This window comes from Malania oleifera, chromosome 11, assembly GCF_029873635.1.
Source record: "Malania oleifera isolate guangnan ecotype guangnan chromosome 11, ASM2987363v1, whole genome shotgun sequence".
Taxonomy (NCBI): Eukaryota; Viridiplantae; Streptophyta; class Magnoliopsida; order Santalales; family Ximeniaceae; genus Malania; species Malania oleifera.
The window spans coordinates 50588169-50612643 of NC_080427.1; the positions used below are offsets into that span (position 1 = coordinate 50588169).

General features: G+C 34.8%; 1 protein-coding gene across 4 annotated transcripts in view; it reads left to right on the plus strand.

The window, feature by feature from the left end:
• LOC131168654 (uncharacterized) overlaps positions 1–22665 on the plus strand; it is a 42374-nt gene extending 19709 nt beyond the window's left edge. For 2 of the 4 annotated variants that reach the window (XM_058128257.1, XM_058128258.1), the window contains exons 4-9: positions 1882–2070; positions 4194–4253; positions 5537–5626; positions 16277–16335; positions 21186–21336; positions 22039–22665. In XM_058128257.1, coding sequence (XP_057984240.1) covers positions 1882–2070; positions 4194–4253; positions 5537–5626; positions 16277–16335; positions 21186–21336; positions 22039–22110 — 621 coding nt within the window. In that variant the 3' untranslated portion in view covers positions 22111–22665. The remainder of the gene's footprint in view (positions 1–1881; positions 2071–4193; positions 4254–5536; positions 5627–16276; positions 16336–21185; positions 21337–22038) is intronic. The other 2 variants (XM_058128259.1, XM_058128260.1) reach the window with 1 other exon arrangement.
• Positions 22666–24475: the final 1810 nt, after the last annotated feature.

The window sequence follows — 24475 nt, forward strand, 5'->3', positions numbered from 1 at the left end:
TTTCTAGGTCTATAATTTTATTTTCAAAAGTATCTTTTAGAGGTTACGTTACTATTTATTTAAATGATGTTGACACTTCGCAATAACTTCAAAAGATGTAAATTTGCCTGTTTTATTTTGGAATGTACCTTTTATTTAACAATTATAACACCTTTACATTATTTTTTTTTTAATCAAATGGTTTTTTTTTTTTGGTTTAGGTTGAGACCTTAGCCTATTTTAAAAAAATAAAAACTTTCTAAATGTAATTTTATCAACTTTTTGTTGAATTTAGTTTCTTTTAGAACTTTTGACTTACTTTTAATTCATTTTTTTTTTAAACCAAATGGACTTTCTTTAGGTTCAAAGACTAATTTTTCTAAATAGACTTTCTAAATTTAGTCTTATCTAATTTTGGGTTAATTTTTTACATTCTTCAGGAATGTTTTGTCCTAGTTTTGAAACATAAGGATATTTTTGTCCACAAAATGATTTAATCTGTCCCTTCTTTTATATAGAGTATAGATTGTTTCCTTAGTATTATTGTTATCATTATAATTTCTTTTCATTATTATGATTACTATTATTTTTTGAGTCTCTCTAATAGTTTGTTGGGGGGGGGGGGGAGTGGCTCTTGTAGTGGCTGCCACATGAATAAGCACCTAAATTAAACTCCCCCCCCCCCTAAAAAAAACAAAAAATCTGCAAAAAGAGAAAAAAAAACTGTGTAATCAAATGAATTTGAACTACTTCCAGTTGTTATTATTGTAGTTACTTGAAAAAGTTATTGTTATTTGTTTTAATTTTTGTAATAATTTTTTTTTTGCTGCTGTCATTGCTATTATTTATTTATTTTCTTTATTATGATTATTATTAGAATTTATCATTTAAGATTATTATAATAATTTTATATATACATAGCACCAGAATGTGTGTAATATTATCATCACTACAAGTTAAGGAGTGTTCCAATAATCTTATTGAGATAACATTAGAATATCCATGTTATACCAAACACTATAATCTCATGCTCCTTGAAGTCCCATTGGTAATGAAGTTTGCTTGGATGCTGCTAAAAGAAAAATGAAGAAATGATGTGTGAATTAGAAAATTTACAAAGTTCTGTCAATTATGATAGGGAGGGTGTAAACAGGGGTCAGGGGAGGGTTTTTGGTTTTTGTTTCTTTTCTTTATTTTTCTTTTGTTTTCTCTTTTATTGCTCTTAAGGATCTCTGATTCTCTCACTGATCATAAAAAAGAAAAGGATCTCTTATCCTCTCCTAGGCTGTAATTTTTCTCTTTGCTTTCTTAATATATTTCTTGTTGTTTTAGCTCCTAAGGTTGGCTTAAGTGGACGTGTGGGCTGCAAAGATTCCTGGTAATAGGAGGTCTTGAGTTCGATTTGCCATGAAGGCTAATCCTTCACTTATTAGGTGGGAGTTGTGGTGGTCAGTCCCATCCTCCCCTGGTTTGGTGCTGCCTTGTGGGTCCAAAGGGCTCGCCTAAGTTGGAGTTTCGGGATATCAAAACAAAAAAAATTGTTTCTTTTAGCGAATCAGACAAAAATATACCCGTGAAATAGTAATAGTATTACTGCACATTAGATACTGATGCTGCGTTTGGGAACATGGGTTTTGGACCTTGGATTTGGATTTGGGTGGATTTAGATAAAGTTCAATACAATTTTGTATTACATCTTATTTAAATCCAATAAAAATTCAAATTCAAAGGCTCTATCCAAACATAGGGTGAGCGAAAATATTCTGGCAATGTATTTAGGATAATGTAAGCCAACCGCCCCCAAAACCTTTGTTGCAAGTAATGCTAATAGTTCTATATATCCAAGATTTTTTCTTACGCATTCAGAAATGCTATTATCATTATGTTACGTTCTAAATGCAGATTATGGATCCTGTTTTAGCTATGCATAAGATACGATCACAACTAAGATACAAAAAGCATAAATCAAGTCGTTCAGGGTCAGTATTTGATGTCGATGCAGGCGGATTTCCTCAGAAGAAGCTTAGGATGTCATCCTCAACTGGCATTCCTGTTCATGCTAGTCCTGTCGATTTTGAAACTAATAGAGAGGTTTATCTTTATGTCCCTTTGTTATACTTACTATATAAATAGCTCTTCTATTTTATTTTCAGTAACGAATTTAAGTTTTTTTGTAAAGCCTGGTTTAAAATTACATATTTACCTGCACATGGGCTTGGCATGGCATAAGGACTGTCTGTTTTTGCAAATATATATTAGTTTATAATATTCTCCCTATAATATGCTAAAACTGTCTCTATGGCAAACATTAGAGTAAAAGTGCTTGTCCCATCTATCCTCTAAAAGATGGTCTTCTTTTCCTATTTTAATGCAATTTTTTCTCTTTAGTGCAATCAAAGGAAAGAAGCAAAAATTGGCAAATTTATCAGCAAAAATGATTTGGTTTGATGTTGGAGGAGAATTGATTTGGGAATTGAATTTAATGTTAAGTTTTACTACAATTTTGAGTACTGCAGCATGATTGGTCAAAGTATTCTAAGGAAATTTCATGCACAGATCATTGTTTTTGGATGCTTATCATCACAACAGTGAGCAATTTACTTATTGATATGCAGTGTGAGAAAATGAAGGGATGGGCATGCACGACCAAATATTGTAGTGTTCACTTTTGTTTGCTTGCCCAAACTCCCAGTTTGGCATTCTCCGTGAAGTGTGGGATATTGTGCCAAACAGGGTGAAAATTTGGGTTTATCGGTCTTGGCTCTAAGGCTCTGAACCTGCCTTTGGTAGCATGGAATTCGGATCTTGGATTTGGACAAAACTTAGTAGAAAATTGTATTTTCTACTAAATCCACACAAATTCAAATCCAAACCCCAAAATCTGTGCTCTCCCAAACACAACCTGAAAGCATTTTCAAGTGCAGGTGAATGAATGTGTCTCCAAGCCCACAATGCCTTCTCCACAGTTCTAGTTGTTGCCAAGTTTGGCCAACCGGAGCATAAATCCCTAGGTTTTTAGTCCAAGGATGGTGCAGCAAAATATGATCCACATATTTATCTTTTCAAAAAGTATCTATTCACCAGAAAATTTCTCGTTTGTAGATCTTAATCGCTAAAAACATGGTGTGGATTATCGACTTGGTCAGAGACACTGTTCCTTCCAAGTGAAGTTTGCTCTGTCAACATCATTGTTTGGTCTGTTCAGCTCTTTACAAGATGAGCTAACTTAATAATAACCATTCCTTGCATGGCTTCCACCTGGTTCATCTTGAATAGCCTGGTGCACCTCATTTCTGTACAAGCAATAAAAAACTCAGTGAAGGTTTCTAAGTCCCACTCTTAAGTATTCCTTTCAAAAGGGATGCTCCACACCATTCCATTGTCTGATAAGAGCAATATTAGCATCTTTAGATGCCAAGTTGAAAAGATCAAAAGAATAAAATTTTTAGCAGGGTATATCCATATCAGAAGTCCCCTCATTTCGTCCTTCTTTGCCCGTTTTCAAACACCTAAACCATATGGCTCCCTTGCCTCGTTACTCTTTAGAGGCCCACTCACTGTCATTTCTTAGAGGCTAAGACAAAATTCCTTTTTTTTTTTTTTCAAAGAAATGAGAGAACATGAGAAACTCCTGAACTAGGTCTTAAAGGAAAGAAAGCTATAGAGAAAAACAACTCAACAATTTTCATTCTTCATATAGGTTCTTACCTCCTTAAAATCATAATTTGGTTTTTTATATAGGTAGATATGAACAGGAGGCACAGTAATAAAAACTTCTGGTATTTTCATTCATCATAAAATTTGATACGGTCTGTACGGTCATGCTTTTGACCTCTACATGGTTTATATGGTAATGCGTAAAATGATAAAACTTTGGTGCCAATGACCATGTGATTGGGATCCGAAGTGCCCCTTAACAAGCTAAAAATTGCTTCCATACTAGACCTTGAATGTTTATTGAAATTTATATTTGGATTGATGTAGTAAAATATTATGAAAAAAATATAAAATTTTTAAAAAAAATCTAAAATACTCAGAAACCTGTATTTTAAATTTTATACAAGGTGTGTAGCTGTTTTTTTTCTTTTACTTTGATTTATTCTGCTAATTTTTTTGAACCCTTCGCGCCCCCCCCCCCCCCACCACCCAAAAACAAGAAAATCAAATAAATAAATAAAAAACCATGCTAAGTTGCTCTTTAATTTGTTGACCAGGAAAGGGAGCCTCTTCTGGATTCAAGCATGGCGACAGAGAAAGAAAATGGAGAAATAAGAGTAAGTTTAATTTCTTTTCTTTTCTTTTTGGGAAAAATACTTACACCCCCCTAAACTATACCATCCATTACAAATGCCCCCTTGAACTTTTAAAAGCGACACTTACACCCCTTAAACTATTAAGGGGGGTAATGGGGTTAAGATCTGTTAACTAAAATATTGAAAGTACTTTAATATCCTTTTTCTATTTTAATTTCATTCCATCTAGCTTGATAGCAACTTCTAGACGACAAGAATCAAACAACAACCTTCTGCCTTAATATGCCTACCAATATCTTCTCCTCTTCAATGCCACTTCGCTACATGCTTTGCAAAATGGTTTCAATTTTTTTTTAATTTCTTTATGGCTTCCGAAAGTTTAGCACCAAGGATGCTCTCCTTTTTCCTAAGTAAAAGTTTGGAAAAAGCACTCTTATCGTTGGAAACCACCTGTAAGGTATTGAAAGTAAAATCAATGATTTTAAAATCCATGACCAAATGTTATTAATTTATAATACTATAATAGAACATTTGTTGTGAAGTTTGAAACATCATTTGTAAACACTATGCATAAAATGCTCAAAAATTATTTCTTTTTATTAAGCTAAAAATGATTTCTTCTACCAAGCTTTTTTGGGTAGTAAAATGTAATTTCATAACATATATAGTATGTGAATAGCTAAAGATTGTAACATATAGTATATGCTATTCTATTAGAGTACACATTACTATTCATGCAATGCAGATGTAGTACATTTTATTTTATAGAATAAATTATTCAATTCCTCAAAAGTTTTCCTCTTTTTTTATTTCTACAATCATTTAAATTTTTTCTATGTTTTAACATGTTATTTCTTTTGTTTTTTTGTTTTTTGTTTACTGAGGGCAAAATAAATTTTTATTTATTTATTTATTTATTATTTTTTTACAGTCTTTGCCATGTTTATATAGTAATTTTAGTAATGATAATATTCCTTAAACTTATAAGGCTAATTTATCTAATTTTTTTTCCTGATCATTCATATGGCATTTAAATTACAATAATCGGCTGGTTTTAAAATTTTTTGTAAACAAAAGGGGTTTTTTGCAATCATAAAGGCAGTTTGGGAGGTGTAAGTGTTACTGTTAGAAGTTCAACAGGGCATTTGTAATAGATGATACAGTTTGGGTGGTGTAAGCGTATTGTCTTTTGTTTTGTTTTGTTTTTTGTTTTTTAACAAGTTGAATGCAATAATCCATGGCAGAGGAGAGAATTCAAATGGATTTTACGATTTGTGTATATATTGTCTCTTTTGCCCTCTCAGGTTAATGATGATTTGAAGTTCCTGTTAGAGAATGATAGCTCGCAGGTTGAGGGAACAATGAAGAAATACTCTGATGAACTATCAGCAACAGTAAATTTCTGAAACTACTACTTTTTCCAGACATAAAAGTGACTATTAATATCATTAACCAATATTTTTTATTCAGTGTGCTGTTAAATATACACTGAAATCTTTTTTGGAGATTAAGAAATAACATTTTTTAAGAGAAAGGAAGAATATAGGAGGATAAGAATATCCTCCTAACAAAAATACAAAACAAAAGAAGAAAGAAAATGTGACATATAAAAAAAATTCAAGGTAACAAAGCCATCCGATCATGCTGAAGATTAGGGAAACCACAAAAGACTAAAAAAATCAAAAGAGAAAACCACCAATAATGCAAAAAAGATGATAAAAAGACTATCTTGCCCTAAGTCAAATCATTAGGCAAAGAATGATCATGGAAAATGAGAGCATTTCTTTCTACACATATTATCCATAAAATGCACTCCTTCCAAAACCTCTAAAAGTAACCAGCATAAATGTCAGAGAAAACTAGAGCACACCCAACACTCAACTAACAAACTGAAAAGTGTGTTCCAGTTCCAGATAGTCCTGTCTATAGACCAATGAAGAAACAAATATGCATGAGATTCATTACTAACACCACACATCAACATCACATAAACATCAGGAGCATGGTTTTAAACAGTGGCTGCAACTGTTGCACAGTGGATTCTGGGTTCCTGAATCCCTGATAGCTGTTGCATACTGCCAAACCAGTGGAGTAAAATCACAGCTCAGCTGGCCATTATGGATTTCTTCTGTTTCTTAACAGCTGTTGCGGTGGTTATGTAACAGCTATACAACTGTTGGAGCAAAAATGTATTTTTATTTTTAAAGTTTTTCTTCTCATTTTTCTAATCCTCCCGTTCATAAATCAATGTCGATAAGCTATTTGAAGAGTGGGGAAAGATTATGTTGAGGATTATAATGATACAAAATTATTTATGTTTTGTAATATTTACAAGATATGCATTCATTAACAGTTTGGTATGAACAATATTTTGCTAAAAATATTTATTTTAGTAACATTAGTTATTTAATATTTCTTTCTATATTGTTAACTTCAACTTTCTTTTCTTTTCTAGTTTTTTTTTTGTGGTCAAGTTGTTAGTACTTTATCATTTTAATGAATTCTATGATTATAATAGTATAATTTTAAAACTTTGCTTATATAGTATAATTTTTTAGTCTAAATTTATTATAATTTTAAAGCTTATTTTCCACACCATTAGTAATTGAAAGGGATTAGAGAAAAGAATCAAATGAGAATAGAGAAATTTTAGGACATGGAGTTAATTAGGTACATATTTTTAGTGGGCTTTTGTGTTGAAAATATAATCTTCATATATTGGTTACAAAGTGTCAAGGTGTCATGGGCCGGGTATTTCACACCTTTGTGAAGGGCCTAGCGGCGCTAGCTGCCATTAACCATGTGTGTCTAGCAAAGGAGGCAAGTAGGCTAAACATGTTTACAATGACTAGTGAATTTTACAGACTGATGAACGAGCTTTATATGCAAATCTGGCTTTCACACTAGGAAACATCAAACTGTTTGAGGATTCATACTCCCATTATTACCCTAGGACAAAATTACTTTTGAAATATAAACCTACACTAGTATACACATGATGGTAAACTATCCCATGCACACGAGACAAGCGGTCACAGGCAAGCATAATGCCCTGAACAAGCCTGGCTCATGACGCTCCCCCACTTATGCAGTTGACTTCCTTGTAGACTTTGATGCTAGGCACTCTTCAACTTTGTCCACCAATGTTGCATATCTTTTGTAGAAATCCAATTGATTTCTTCGTCTCCAAGACCTTTCCACTTCACCGAGAACTTGTGCCACTTCTTCCTTGAGGATGTGAACTTTTTGTTTGCAAGGATGACTTCAATTTCTTGTTTGTCAGGTTTCTCTATCTTCACCGATGCTCTGGTTGACTGACTTCTACTTGGAATTTTGGTGTCGGTGTAGAACAACCTGAGGTAGTTGGCATGAAACATGGGATGCACTTTCATCCAAGCCAGAGTATATCTTTTAAGAGGCCTTCCCGACTTTGGCCAAGATGGGGACTGGTCCTTCATATTTGTGAAGTAGTCTCCTATCTCGACCTTGTGTGACCTGATCTTCTCAAGATTGAGCTTAGCAAGCACCAAGTCACCCACGTTGAAGTGCAATGGTCGTCTCCCTTGATCTGCCCACTTGTTGATCCTCTTTGAAGCTTTCTCTAGGTAGGCTTGGGCAATCTCCACATTATGTCTCCATTCTTTGTTGAAGATGTATGCTCTGGGACTCTTTCCTATGTATGGCTTGTCTACTATGTAAGGTAATAGTGGTTGTTGGCTTGTGACTTGCTCAAAAGGACTCTTGTTGGTCGTTGAGCTCTTTTGGGTGTTAAAGCAAAATTGAGCCACATCAAGTAGTTGCACCCAATTCCTTTGGTTGCCGTTGACGAAATGGGGCAAGCACTCTTCTAGTAGCTCATTGACTCTCCTTGTTTGTCCATCTATTTGTGGATGATAACTTGAAGAGATGGCAAGTTGTGGATCACGGATTTTGAAAAGTTCTGTCTAGAAGTTGCCAGTGAATCTTGAGTCTGGGTCACTGATGATGTCTTGGGGAACACCCCAATATTTCACAATATGCTAGAAAAATAGTTGTGTTGTCTCCTTTGCCGAACACTATTTTGGTGCAGGTATGAAGGTACCGTACTTCGAAAACTTGTCTATGACCACAAGTATAGACCCTCCATCGCCTACTCTAGGCAGGTTGGTGATAAAGTCCAGTGAGACACTCTCCCATGGTCTGGTTGGTACTGGTAGGGGCTCCAGCAGCCTTGTAATCTTATTTTGCTCTATTTTGTCTCGTTGGCAAGCAAGACAAGTTCAGGTATAATTGACCAAATCATCACGTATGTGCGACTAATCATACCTTTGATTTAGTAATGCCAAAATGCACCGCATCCTGGATGTTCGGCCCACATGGTCATTTGATACTCTCTTAATAGTGTCTTCCTCAGATCTTGAGCTCATGGTACAAAGAGCCGGTTATCATGGGTCTTCAGCAATCTGTCTTCTAACCAGAATTGGCTTGATTTGCCCTCTTTTGTTTGCTTCATGAGGTTCTAGGCTACTGGATCTTTGGCCAACCAAGAATTGTTGCGATCGGCCTTGCTTGGATGATAATTTTGGCTATGTAAGAGTGGCTAATAATCAAGTTACCCATTTTCACCACGAACCTTGACCCAAGTAGGTAATGTCGCCACACGCAGAGACAATGGATCACCACTAGCATTTTTTTCTCCTAAGTTGTGTACCTTCGTTCAGCTTCGCTAAGCTTATGACTCTCATACCAAGTGTCATGGGTAGAGTATTGTACACCTTTGTGAAGGACCATACAATGCTATCTAAAGCACTCTTGCTTAACTAGTCAGCAAAAAGTTTACCACAATTTACTAACAGAACACTTTCATTGTCATTGAAAGAAATGTAAGTGGAAGCAATTAACAATTCATGAAAGCAATGACAAGCAATCGATAATCATCAAAGTAGCGTAATTCATTAAAGCAACACCTCCGTTAACCATGTGTGTCTAGCAAGGGAGGCAAGTAGGCTAAACAAGTTTATAATGACTAGCGAGTTTTACAGATTGCTGAACACTCACCCCTCCTTAGAGAGCTTTATATGTAAATTTAGCTTTGACACTAGGAAACATCAAACTGTTTGAGGAGTCATACACTCATTTTTACCCTAGGACAAAACTACTTTTGAAAATAAACCTACACTAGTATACATATGATGGTAACTCATCCCCTGCAAACAAGACAAGCAGTCACAGGCAAGCACAATGACTTGAACAAGCTTGGCTTGTGACGAGGGTATAATAGTCATTTCATAAAATGGGGCTAGAGACATGAGAATCTTGTGTACATTTCTGGAATCCTATGACATGAGCCAAAGAAAAATGGCAGGCATCCATTATGTCGTTTGTGAAATTTTTATGCCGTGACCCCAAATGCGCCCTAGAGGGAGAACAAGATGTCATCTTGAGAAAAGAGTGGTACAAGCAAAATAATTAGAAAAATAATTACTAAAATTCTGCCCATCAATCCCTAACAAGATTGCTTGGCAAACTCCTAAAAGACTTGAAATAATGGATCCACATAGAGGCTAAAAAGACAGCTATATCCCACAATGAAACCTGGAATTATGTGATCATTGAAGGTTCTCACATTTCTTTCAACTCTTACAACAACAACAAAACCAAGCCTTAGTCCCACTAAGTGGGGTCGGCTATATGAATCATTTTCCGCCAATTTATGCGATCATGGACCATTTCTTTTGATAGATTTAAGGATATTAAATCCTTACTCACTATCTCCTCCCAAGTTATTTTAGGTCTACCCCTACTCCTTCTACTGCCCTCCACAATAACTAAGTCACTCTTCCTTATAGGTGCACTATAAGGCCTACGTTGCAAGTGTCCATACCATCTGAGTCGTCCCTCCCTTATCTTATCTTCTATAGGAGTTACACCTAACTTACCATGAATATGTTCATTCCTTAATTTATCTTTCAATGTTATGCCACTCATCTATCTAAGCATTCTCATCTCGACAACTTTTACTTTTTGGATATCATGTTTTTTCATCGCCCAACATTCCGATCCATATAGCATACCTAGTCTTATAGCTGTCCTATAAAACTTCCCTTTCAATTTTAAGGGTATTCTACGATCACATAGCACACTTGAAACACTTCTCCATTTTACCCAACCTGCTTTAACTCTATGCATTACATCATCTTCAATTTCTTCTTCAGCTTGCATAATAGATCCAAGGTATCGAAATCGACAAGTGCTATTTATTTCTTCATCATCAAGTTTAACTTTGTCTCCAATATTTCTCCTATCATTATTAAAATTACATTTCATATATTCTGTTTTATTTTTACTTATCCTAAAGCCTCTAGATTCCAAAGCTTCTCTCCATAATTCTAACTCAGTCTCTACTCCGTCCCTAGTTTCGTCAATTAGTACAATATCATATGCAAACAACATACACCATGAAACCTCCTTTTGAATACTCTTAGTCAATTGGTCCATCACTAAAACAAAAAGATAAGGACTCAAAACAGATCCTTGATGTACGCCTATGGTAATTGGAAATTGTTTAGTTTCTCCATCTATAGTCATTACACTAGTCATTACTCCATCGTACATAACCTTAATGACATCCATATACCTATAACATACACCATTTTTTTTTTCTAAAACCCACCATAGAACTTCCCTAGGTATCCTATCATATACTTTCTCAAGGTTAATAAATATCATATGCAAGTCCCTCTTCTTTTCCCTAAACTTTTCCATTAATCTTCTTAAAAGATAAATAGCTTCTGTGGTAGATCTCTTAGGCATAAAACCAAATTGATTTTTTGAGATCTCCGTTTCTAACCTTGATCTTTGTTCAACTACTCTTTCCCATAGTTTCATCGTATCACTCATAGGTTTAATTCCACAATAGTTATTACAATTTTGAATATCTCATTTTTTTTTTTTTTTTGTATATAGGTATTAAAGTGCTTTTCCTCCATTCATCTGACATTTTCTTAGTTTTTACAATTGTATTAAATAAATTAGTTAACCATATAATTCCGTTATCACCTAAACATTTCCAAACTTCAATTGGAATGTTATCTGGTCTCATAGCTTTCCCATATTTCATCTTTTTTAGTGCAAATTTAACTTCGTTAACTCTAATTTTGCGAATAAATCTTATATTTTTAGTCTTTTCCTTATTTGACAATTCTAAGTTTAAGCCTTCTATTTGATTTTCGTTAAACAACTTACTAAAGTAGCTTCGCCAACTTTCTTTAATATCTTCATCCTTAACCAAGACAATATCATCCTAACTTTTTATACATTTTATATTTCCTAAGTCCTTGCTCTTCCTTTCTCTAGCTTTAGCAAGTTTAAATATATCTCTTTCCTCTTCTTTTGTACCTAATCTATCATACAAACTATTAAATGATCTATATTTAGCTTCACTAACGGCCCTTTTTGCATCTTTTCTTGCCTTCTTATATTTTTCAAAGTTATCTCTGTTTCTACATTTTTGCCACGTTTTATACCAAATTCTTTTTGTCTTTATGATTTTTTGTACATCTTTACCCCACCAGCAATTTTCTTTGATATTCGAGAATCTTCCCCTTGATTCACGTAAAATCTCTTTTGCTATCTTTTTAATAGAGCTAGCTAATTTATTCAAAAGAGTATTTGTATCTATTCCATCCTCTAAGGTCCAATCCCCATTTTTGATCATTTTATCTTTAAATTTTATTATATTTTCTCCTTTTAGGTTCCACCATCTAGTTCTCTTACACTGGTTTATTTTATCCTTTTTCTTCAACTTTTTAATACATATATCTAACACTAAGACTCTATGTTGTGTGGTTAGGCTTTGACCTGGAATAACTTTACAATCCTCGCATGATAAATGATCTACCCTCCTAGTTAAAAAAAAAATTATTTGACTTCTATTTTGTCCACTTTTAAAGGTTATTAAGTGTTCTTTTCTCTTCTTAAAGCAAGTATTCATTATACTAAGATCATATGACATAGCAAAGTCTAAGATCATCTCCCCAGACTTTTTTTTGTCTCCATATCCAAATCCTCTATGTATTCTCTCATAATTTTTATTATCTCTTCCAACGTGTCCATTCAGATCTCCTACTATAAATATTTTCTTGGTCCCTGGTATGCCTTCATATCTTCCCAAAATTGTCTTTTAAGATTTTCTGCTAAGCCAACTTGAGGAGCATAAGCACTAATGATATTTATTATCTCATGTCTTAATACCATCTTGATTTTTATAATTCTATCCCTTACTTTAGTTACATCCACAACGCTATCTTTTAAGTTTTTGTCTGTAATAATACCTACTCCATTCTTATGTTTTTCTTTTCTAGTGTACCAAAGTTTAAATCCTGATTTATCGATTTCTTTAGCTTTCTCCCCCACCCATTTAGTTTCTTGAAGGCAAATTATAATAATTCTTCTTCTAATCATTGTATCCACAATTTTCATGCTTTTACCCGTAAGTGTTCCTATATTCCAAGTTGCTAATCTAATCCTAATTTCCTGAACTAACGTGTTTACCTGCCCACGTCCAGAATGATGTAGGAACCCTCGCATATTTGACACCGTACCCGGGCACCGACACAGCGCGTCACTTCGGGGCGATGACCTAGCCCACCCTCGCCCACTTTTTGCTACACCCGGGTGGTTCAACCCTTTCAACCCTTGACGTCCCAAAAATAGAAACCATAGCACTATGACAAGGTACTTCTCTCTTCCTTTTACCAAACCCCAGTAACTCACAAGGAAAAATATTGCCCACAACTTGAGGAGGCACTCAAGCTTTGTCAAAGCAAGAAAACAGGGCACTCTAGAGGTGAGTACCAACTGTACAATGGACGAAAAGGTGAGGATTATTCATTCCATTTGACTCTTGATGAATCACCCACATATCATGTATGAGAGTCATGTAAGGCCTTTTGATTTGAAGCAAAACATGCGTGGTAATCCTATTTAAGGTCACTCTCCAGATAAAGGTTTAGATCTTGGATGAGACTTAAGACTTCCAAACTATGTGGCTCCAAGTAAACAAGTTGGGGTTGAGAAGGTGGAGAAAAAAGGATTTGGTTGAAAAAGACTTGATGAGTTGTCCCTCGCACTCTCTTGTCATCCCTCCTAGGTTGAGGAAAATACTGAGAAATTCCAGTAGATTTATCTTTAATCTTGACATGAACTCAAAAACTTGTGGTAAGATTATTCAAGATTCTCTTTGATCAAGGGTGGGTGAGAAGAGGGATCGTATTGTGATCTGGGAGATAGTAGGTTTAGGGAGGAGGCAGGCTCGGGTCTCGGTTTTTGATGCCTAAAAACATTGCTTGGGTGGGTAAGGTGGTTTCTTTTGGAAATTGATTCTCTTGGGCACATGGTTATTAAAACATTAAAAGTAAATTTTGTTTGCTGCAGCATGGGTGGGATGCTAACATTATACCTAGAGTTTCACATGTAAGACCATGGAAATGCATCTCGTAGGTGACTCCTTTCTTCTTTCCTTGTATAAAATATAAACTGGGAGATGGGTGTAGGATTTGGTTATGGAAGGATACATGGCTTAGAGATGTTTGCTTTTTTGTTGCTTTTCCCTCTATTTTTCATCTCTCCTTGCATCTTGATGCACCTATTTCTTTGCTTCTTATTATGGGTAGGTATGAGGTTTTTTTGGGATTTTTAGTTTCATTGTAATCTTATTGGTAGGGAGGTGGTGGAACTTTCTTCGGGTTAGTTTCTTTTCATTGTTCACATCATGGGGATGTTCGGATTTGGTATTTGGATAATTATGTGGTTTCTGTTGTAAATCATTCAATATGCATCTAAACAGGTCTTTTTATTCTTGCCAATAGATTGTGGAGAGCTAAAGTTCCTTCAAAGTTTAAGGCTTTTCTGTGGACTCTCATTCTTAAAAGAGTTAAAACTAACAATCTGTCGTAGGCTTGAAGACCATGCGTGACTCTCTCTCGGGATATGTTTTATATTTTATGATAGTAATGAGGATCAAGCTCATTTGTCGATGCACTATCCCGCAGCTTGGTGTTTATGGAACATACTATTTGGTTAGTTGGGAGGGTGTTGGGTGTATCCTTATCCATTAGAGGCTTTATTGATGGCTGATTTTAGAGGTTTTGGAAGTTGTAAAAGGGTAACAATTTTGTGGTGCCATTCTGTTTTTGCTGTATTTGGAGTTATTTAGCCAGAGAGAAATACCTGGACTTTTTGAGATTGTGGGTCGTTTGTAGATTTTATTTTGGACAGGATTGTGTTTTTTTTGGCCCATGTAGGTGTTCTCTGCAAGGCAGGCAATACAACTTTTTTCTTATACAACGTGATGGCTTTTTCTCTTGGCTTAGTCTTAGGGTTCTTTTTGTATTAGCTTCTTCCATTCCTTTTCTTTTTTAGGACTCCTCATCCTCCTAGTACATTCTTCTTCCTTTTAGTATATTCTTTTTTTTCCATAAAAAGTCAGATAGAAAAACAGAATCACCAATAAACTGTGAATGCAAACAATTAAATCATTCCTGCCAAGTACCAAGGTTTTAAAGTTTGGTATAAACTATTAATTTTCAAGGCTTCAAAAGTGCAGAAATTTCTATGTCAATATCAATTTTGATTTCAATTTGAAAAAAAAGAGATAGAAATGCATAGTGAGGTATGGGATTTTTGAAAATGAAACTTTTGAAGCAACTGTAGCTATTTTTTATATAAAGGTCTAATAAAATGTTATTAATATCTAATTCAATTTTGATAAAAGTTCATTAGTCTTCATATCATTTCTGTTAATCTGATTTTCTTTTGGGATAAACAAAGAAATTTCTTGGAGAAGAAGAAGTTACAACAAAAGGAAGAAAGAGAAAAACATAGAGATACCCTCTTAAAACACAAGAGAAAGAACAAAACAGAAAACCAAAAGAAAACAGCTAATAACAGAAGAGCTCTACTGGATCAAAGCATTCCAGTTCCACTATAAATCTGCCAAGGGCAATTGCCAGAAGAAACCAATTAGCCAAAACCCTAAAAAAAGTAAGAAAACCCACCCTACTCCAAAGTGAATTGATAGAAGTAGCCATTCTCTTAAAAGATCTGTCATTTCTCCTCAACCAAAGACACCAAAAAATAGCCATATACAAAGCATTGCCACAAATCCTTTTCCTCCTTCTCCTTCCCCTAAACATCATTACACAAAATGCCTTGAAAGAGGAAGGAATCCACTTTTCTCCAAGAATACCAGACAACTTAATCCGAAGCAACCGAGAGAAGCAACAATGTAAGAATAAGTTTGAGCAGTTCTACTCACTCTTAAAGCAAAGGACACACATCAGGCGATGAGGAATTGTGAGGTCTTCGTTTCAGAAGTTAGCCATTAAGTTAATTTTTCCCAGGATTGCTGCCCACATGAAGGCCTTAACTTAAGAAGGAACTTTAGCTTTACAAAGAATTTCAAGTAAATTGTTCCATGAGTTTAGTATAATTTGTGGAAATTTCAGAAAGAAATTTGGTAAGACAAAAATTTACTGTCATTGCATTTCTAAGTGGGTGGAAAGCTGAAATTCCAACAATTTCTTGGAAATTTACCATTGTCATCCCCACTGGAAGACCTTACAAAACCCGTATGAGCAACACTATCCATCATCATGAACAAGGAAAGGAGCAAACGGGTCCCCTTCCTTCGCCCCCTAGAAGCTGAAAACCAAGTCTTAAGTTCTCCATTGACAATTATATAAAAAGAAGCAAAAAAATAAATAAATAAGATGATAAATCTAATCCTATATCTCTATGTCAAACCAAAACCATCCTATCTAAAATTTCTCCAAAAAGCCTTCTGAGAATCAAACTTAAATACTAGGCCTTTGTTGTTTCTCCTCTCAACGTCTTGAACAACCTCGTCAAGCAAAGGCCAGCACCCAAAATTTGATAAAAAGCAGATCGAGAACTAGATATAGTATGATCTAAATTTTCCTTTAACCTATCAAATGTGCAGGGAATTTTGCAAACTATTGATATGATTTATTGCTGAACTGAGGCTAATTGTTCTATTTTTTCAGCTAAAGCACATGGAACAGCAACTTGAAGAACTGCTTGATACTGTGATGTCCAGATGCAGGTATGTTGTGTTCTATTCTATCGTACCTTTAAGGAGTGAAGCATAATTTGTTATTGTTAACCTAATTCATATTTTCTCCACTGCACATTTAATTTTATCACTGGAAAAGGTAGATACTCTCGTAGTGTCATGGAATTGTTTGGCTATTGAGGACCTAATAATGTTTTCAAGAATAAAGCAACAGATGTTATCTGGTTGTGATATAATTCAATTCATTTACTCTTTTGGTGCCAATACGTTTTGATTGTAGACATGGTATGCATAGAGAATGCATTGATGCATACTGAAACTCACATAAATTATCAAAAAATGTGTAAGTGCCAGTATCGCTGTTGGAAAATGCTGTAAAAGTTGCTTGAATGTACTGCTAGACTAGTTGTTTGAATAATTGTGTTAGAATGCATTCTAAATTTGTCTAAATATAACTGTAAAAAAAAATACTTGATTATAAAAAAGCAGCAATTCAAAATAGCTGTTTATAGTTGAATTGTGTCAGCACAAAGGCGCGTGAACATAATACATAAAAATTAGTTATGCAGATTCCCATAATTTTCCTGCGTCTAAGCTTTTGAAACTTCAACTTCAACTTCAACATCCAGAGTGGAGAGAGGGAGGCTTTGAATAAAACTAAATAGAAAATATTCATGCAATTAGCCCCCAGGATTTGAGAATGAAACTTGGTAATTGCTGTTATTCAAGGGGAACATAGATATATTTTCCCGCTGTCTTAAGAAGTTAGAACTTGGTACAATAGTAAATGCTACTCTGTCAAGCCTTGTGGATGGGATTTGAACCTAGAATTAACCTCTACAAACATGAGGCTTAACTTGAAAATTGGGCCTAACTTCCTCGCTACTATATTTTCACATAAGTACTTGCTACATGAGTATTGATGTGATCCTCAGTTTCATTATTTTAATTTTGTGTCCTGGGCACTCATTTAAGGATGCTAGGGTTGGGGACAATCTTTAGGGAGGCTTTGTGGCTTCCATTTTTTTGGGCTCATGCCATATACTTGATTGGTAGGATGGGAAAGTGGGGAGACAAAGGGAATGAGAGAAAAATGGAATGGAAGGGTTTTTGCGTGTGTTTGGTTTGAAGGTGATGAAAACGAGGAGGATAGAATTTCATCCAGGCCCTAATTTCTTTTTAGTAAAAGATTGAGTGAAGCCTCTTTTGTCAACAAATGTTACCATTTAAACCTGAGTTTATTTATCAACATCTCCCTTTTACATATAATGTATATCACATGTTATAAATAGTTTAGTATTTGTTGAGAATTCCGCTTGTGAGTTTCTCACATTGGAAAAATAGAGTGGAAGATGGGTGCTTGTTATACATGGTTGAACTCAAGATCTAATAGGTTTAAGCTTTTGGGTCAAGTTGGTGCTCACCCATGTATATCAAGCCCATCCATGGACTCCTTCCAATGCTAAAAAGTGGTATCAGAGCTGACGGCTCGTAACTTTGGGTGAGCGACATCATAAAATCGAGGTGTGAAGTTAATTCTTTTGACGTGCTAATAGTTGGAAGACCAAGTGTGTGACCAAGGCCAATAAGGTTCATCTAAGCTTGGTAGATGGATCGGAATAGGGTCAGGACATGGGAGATAGAATTGGTACGAGGGCATGTGGAATGCAATTTGAGACACCTAAGGCGCGGGGGTGAGTCCTACTTGAGCAACTGTTAGATAATTGGGTTTACTTCCATGAGGGAAGTGATTTTCGTTCAAGGGGGCGCAGTTGGAACTCACAAGTGAGGGGGAGGTTGTTGAGAATTTCACTTGTGAGTTTACCCCACAATGGAAAAATAGAGTAGAAGATGGGTGCTTATTATACATGGTGCTCACCCATGTGTATCAAACGCGTCCATGGACTCCTTCGGCACTAACAATATTCATGATTGATAAAAGAAATCATAATACATATATCCATAATCAATACAATAAAAAAAAAATTTCACTATAAAGAGGAGATATATTTTTGTTTAATAGAAAATGGACTATGTTCTATGATATAAATTCTCATATATTAGGTAATAGTGAAATTACATTAATCAGTTTAAGTGTCTAAAGAATTCACTCATTCATGTTCATGTAAAGACAGTTTTTCACTGCCACTAGCCCATACAAACTCGTGGGTTCAGTCAGCTTCTCATGAGATCCTTTGGCCCTTTGCTCTGCAACGTTCCCTCCTATGCCCTGGATTGGATGCAAACTTGGTGGAGGCGATAATGCAACTGCCAGCTTTTTCTGCAAGCAAGGGCTGGGCTGCAAAGCGTGAGGCCTCTCTTGTGATGGTGTTTGAGCTGATTTAGGAGGTGGGTCTGCTGTGGGATAATTGGGAACTGCCCCTCCAAATATTTTTGATTTGAAGTATGGCAAGATCCTTCTTCCAGTTTCCTCGGTGCTGATCAAGATTTTCTGCCACTTCTTTTATCTAGAAGACAATTGATCTTGATCCTTCCATGTTATTCTCAGAGAGCACTTTAAACTTCTGAAATCATGTATTTTCTCCTGGAACAAGAGTGTCTTGCCCTCTATCCTCCTCTTATGCTGATCTTTGGGCCAAAATCCCAACCAAGAGTTTAAGAATCAAACCAATTAATCTGTCCCCACATCCCTGCTCCCCCTTCAAAAAGGAAAATCCTCAACATGGTGATATGACTCCACAAAATGTTCAGACATTAATTATAAACTGTAACCAGAAAAAAAGTTTTAGAAATTTTGTTCCCACGGTTCTTGGATTTGTGCAAACACTAGAATGTGATTCAGCTCAAGCTAAATAAACTGCAAAGGCCACGAAGACTGCCTAGGTGTTATCCCTGTGTGCATGAATTTTTTTCTCAAAACCCACGTCATTTGAGGTCTTTGAATTCCTCGAGTTAGGAGATTTCCATTCAAAGGGTGAGGTTGAAGTTTCTAGAACCCAGTTTTCCAGAAATACTTCCACCATCCCATCTAAACTTTTTTTTGAATTTATATGACCATTTCTTGAGTTCAGGGTTCCATGAACCATGAGACACAGGAATTTACCATCCTCTTCCGTTACTTTTAAACTTTTGTCCATAGGAGCGAATCTGTGAATGACTCAGTTCTTTTATATGCATTTGTTTATGCTACCTAGATATTGTATGTTTTTTATAGTGCAGTTATATATCTTGGTGACTTCTTCAAGGCCCAAGTGTTGTAGGAAAAGTATTGTCCATGAAAACTTCACTCAATTTGAAATGTTCATTTAGGATAAAAACGTATCTGGAAAGTATCCTTGGGAACTTCTAGGTAGCAGAGAATGTGAGAGCTTCTCCTTTCTTTGGTAGGCTCCTCTTTATTTGGTAGGCTCCCTCCTTCCACTCTCTGTAAAACCTTGATGTGCAGGGGGGATCTTTAGGGGATTTATTTTTTTATTTTATTTTATTTTATTTTAAATTAAGACAATAAACTTCCACCCCCTCCTCTTTCCACTTGCGTTACCCCTTGGCGTACTAATTTTTCGCTTAGCTCATAGCCCTCCCAATTCTTTTCACTTTAATTTTCAAATTTCAAATCCAAATATCGAAATTTCAATTTCGGATAGTAAAAAAAGCTAAAACTTGAACAATTATTTAAAATATGACCAAACCAATTAAAAATATAAAAGATATTTATGCTGCAAATATTGTACCTCTAAAATGATAAATGTTGTTTTGTGAGATTGTAGAATATTTACTTGTTTTGTACCGACAATCTAATTCTATGCACACATTTTGGAACATTTTTGTAGAGGAATAATTTTCATTCTAATGCTTGGGTTGGATTTTACTATATCCGCACTTTTATTTAAACTAAGAATTTTGGGCATTCCATTCTTTATTTTTCTATTATTATTTTTCCGGTTGAGGAACTATAGGTTGTCCTGTTGTAAAATTATTTATTAAAGTTTCAAAGTAGTTCAACGCAATGTTTTAAGTTAATATGGGTGGTTCAGAAGACTTCTTGATAATAGAAGGTCTTGGGTTTGATTCAGCATTAAAGTCAATCCTTGAATTATTAGGAGGTAATTGTGGGGTTGGTCACGTTTTCTCCCAGTTTGGTTCCACTTTAGAGGAGTTGAAGGATTCATCCAAGTTGGAGTCTTGAGTTAGGAAAAAAAAATGTTTTTAAGTTAGGATTATATTGCAAATTCTTCTTCATATGTTTTTAAATAGTTGATCAAATTATTTTTTCATTCTTTTTCACCATTATTGGAATGTTTTTATTCATGGTTATAATTTTAAAAACTTTTTTAAAATTCTTTTATGTTAATAGAGTAGAAAATTTAGTTAAAAAATTCAATGAAAACTATAATAAATATAAATATACTAAGGGTCTGTTGGGCTCAAAGATTTTTCTTGGGAAAAGAAAAATAAAGAAAAATATGAAGGAAGTTGATTTTTTATTATATTTTCTCTTTATATTAAATCATTTTAAAAATATAAATTTGTTCTAATATGATAGTGTAAGGAAAAATTAAATGTTAATGATGTGTAGAGTTAAAATTTTGTTTGATATGATAATTTTTTTTTGTTTTCTTTTGTGCTTTCCTTGATAACAAAACATAAAAATAACGGATTCCTTCAAAAAAAATTTCTAATATTTTTCAAGTTTTAGATGAGATCTAAAACATTTGCAATGATATTTTTATTTATATGCTTCCCGCCCCCCCCTTCCCCCACAACTATTATTTCTGGATCCCCCACTGTTGACGTGCTTTTTTTGAGTTGCTGCTATTCATCTTCTTCTATTTCCTTCTTTAAGTTTGTGTCGATTTGTGAAAATTTTATTTTATTTTGTTCTTTAAGAAAAAACCTTGATTTTTAACTTCTACTTACAGGCCAATGACCCTTACCGAGAAGCAACAGCTTCGGAACCTGATTCAGAACTTACCTCCGAGAAACCTCGATCGGGTTGTGGAAATAATCCAACACAGTAAACCAGCAGAAACACATTCTTGTGAAGAAATCCACGTTGATCTGGAAAAGGAGGTAAACACGATTTTGTAATTGTTTTAAAGTTAATTGGGGCCCATTTAATTGTAGAAAACATTTTACGTTTTTTATTTTTAAATTTTCCAAAAAATTATAAAAAATTTAGCTTATTTTTTAGCTTTTTAAAATTTGTATTAAAATGGAAGAAAATAAAGAATTTTTTTAAATGTGATTTTTTTTTAAAATTTTTATTTCTAAATTTTAAAATAATTACAAGAAAACTTGTTTCCAATTTTTCAAAAATTATAGAAGGTAACATTTGGAATTGTGGATTTTGGGACTTGAATTTGGATTTGTGTGGACTTAAAAGAAACTCCATACATAATGCACACATGTAAGTAGAAGATTCAAATTCCATATTCCCACACTGAAAGAAAGGGTTGGAAATTTGGAAAATAATAAAAAGATGTTTATCAAATTTTCTATATAAATTTGAAAAATTGGAAAACAAGGTGGCATTCTTGTAATTTTTTGAAAAATTAGAAATGAAAAATAAAACTATTTTGAACAAGCAAGTAGTGTCGGAACTATTTATTGTTCATTTATTTCTTGCAAATGTTGTAAAAATAAAAAATTATTTTTCATTTCCCGCCTAATGCATCATATCCCGCACGCCTTACATGCCCTCTCCCCTTGGTCGCTGGTTGTGTCCTGTTCTATTCTTCCTTCTTCATTACCTTCCCGCTCTCTGCTTGGTAGGATGATGCAACCCTTTGGCGATTGTATTACTATATTAAAGCAGTTGAAAGTGCTGGAAAACACTCGCTGTAAGCCATCATCAATGAATCCTAGGTGAAGGAATCAGCAACACAAGGCTGCTCTGTGGGGTTAATCCCTTTTGTCAAATCGTGATAGGCTTTTGCACTATTGAAAGCATCTAAAAAGAGCTTTACTAGCCCTTTTATCAAGTGTTCTGGAGTTCTTATTGAAAGGAAATAGCAGCCATTCAGCATTGTAAGACAGTACTTCCATTCAGATCGAACTGTTGTCACGACATTATGAGCACCAAGAGCAGAAAGAGCATACTTTTTTAGGTATTGTTTTACTATGAAGAGGAAGTGTGCCCTAGATTACTTTTTGATGGACTCGGGGCACAAAGTTTTATGCAAAAAATATAGGTATCGGCTACTTTTTTGTACTGATTTGTACAACTGTAAATTTTTGTACATTTGAATGCCGTGCCCATCATCACACACCCTCAGTTGGAACTAGATCATTAGATTTCAGGTTGTTGTAACGTGCAAACCCGCAAGGCTGCAGCCCGAGCCAGACTTTCATGTAGACTTCCACAATTCAATACATAATGTCAGTTCAACGGCTGCTTCATTTAACTGTTGCAAGATATTTAATTTATTTGTTTAGTCATAGTGGTGTTGCTCTGCTTGACTAATGATTCGGATGGTTGATGTTGCTGCGGCTGGAAGGGAAAATGATTCATTACCGGATGAAACAAAGGATTTTTGTGCATGAACTTGAGCCATGAATGGGATTTTCTTTGGTCCTCTTGCTCAACACATTCTGCTTTGCATCAAGTGTTTAATATGGCGAGTTCATTTGGGACACTGATCCTAATTTTATTTTCATTCTACTGTTTTTAGTTGCCATCTTATGTTTGGTTCTGGTTTAGGGGATACACTGGGTGGAACGGAATGAATTGAATGAAGAATATATAAAATAGCAAGTGATAAATTTAATTTAATTTTATACAATTCTATTCCTTTTTTGCATGCCAAACATGTAGGTTGAAACTGCAAGGACTTCCTGCTCTGGGAGTGGTAGCCACGGAACTCTCATTTACTGTCCCTTGGGATGTTTCTCTCTCTCTCTCTCTTTCTCTCTCTCTCGGCTCCACATTAACTTGAGCAAGATGAGCTGTAATGTCATCTTTTAAGAAATAAATAAATAATAAAATTGGCTTTGAGAATTGGGTGTATTATGAATTGTTGATAGCAGCAGCAGAGTAGCAATAAGCAATAGCAACAACAGAGTGCAGTAGCTTGAGCCTGCAGCAGTTTGTTAGTAACAGTAGCAACAGCAGACTAATTTAGTTATAGTTATAGTTTAGTTATTAAGTTAAGATTTTTATTATTATCTTCTTCTATATATATTCTCTCTTGTAAACTCTTATTGAATTTTAATGCAATAGAAATATTTTCACAAATCTTGATATTGTATTAAAGCAATTTTAGAGCATTTTTCTCAAGCCTCTCAAATGGCCGATGCTCCAATTTCATCCTCTCTTTCTTCATCATCAACATTAATTCGTATTTGTAGTGACCCGAAAAATAATAGCATTTTAAATATTAAAGAGGGAGAGAAAATAGAAATAGAAACAGAAGGAGGTCGTAGATTTGCGTTCGTTGACGACATTACATTTTGGAGATAATATTAAATAATCATAATTTCATAAATTTGCTAGGCTTTGTTGACGAACATAGGGTTTTGTCAACGAAGGTCTTCAGAATTTCGTCGACGAAGCCCTGTGTTTGTCGATGAGAAAATACCGAGAGACGGTTTAGGCTTCTCTAAATTTCGTCGACGAATACAGGGCTTCGTCGATGAAATTACTAAGAATTCGTCGACGAATCTGACTTTATAAATAGCTAAAAATCGGGATATTTCTCATTTTCACCGCGCCTCTCTCTCTCTCCTACGACTCTCTCTCCCTTCTCTCTTCGTTTTCGGCCCCACCAGTCGTCGGATCAACGATTCGAAGCTACAACGACGCTCCTAGCGGAGTTCTCTGCAAGATTGCCGGAGCGGATCGTCAGGAAAACGAAGTTGGATTTTGCCCCAAATTCAGGGTAAGGACCTTTATACAGTTTTTTTGACTTCTTGGCAGTTATAGGAAATGATGTAGGCAGAAAAATACTGATATTATGTTCTGACATATGTTGGTTTCAGGATATTGTGTAGGAGGCCCTGCGGGAGTTAGGCTAGTGTTCCATAAGGGCTTTTCAGAGTTAAGGTAAGGGAAATATGCTATGTTAGGAAATTTTTAAATATTATACAGTATATTTATTTACGAAAATTATGTATTAAAGTATGGTGTGGCTTGTGAATATGTATGTAGTACGGGGATATGTTTTACGAATTGTAGTTTCATGATTTTTATGAATTTCAGTACCATGATTTT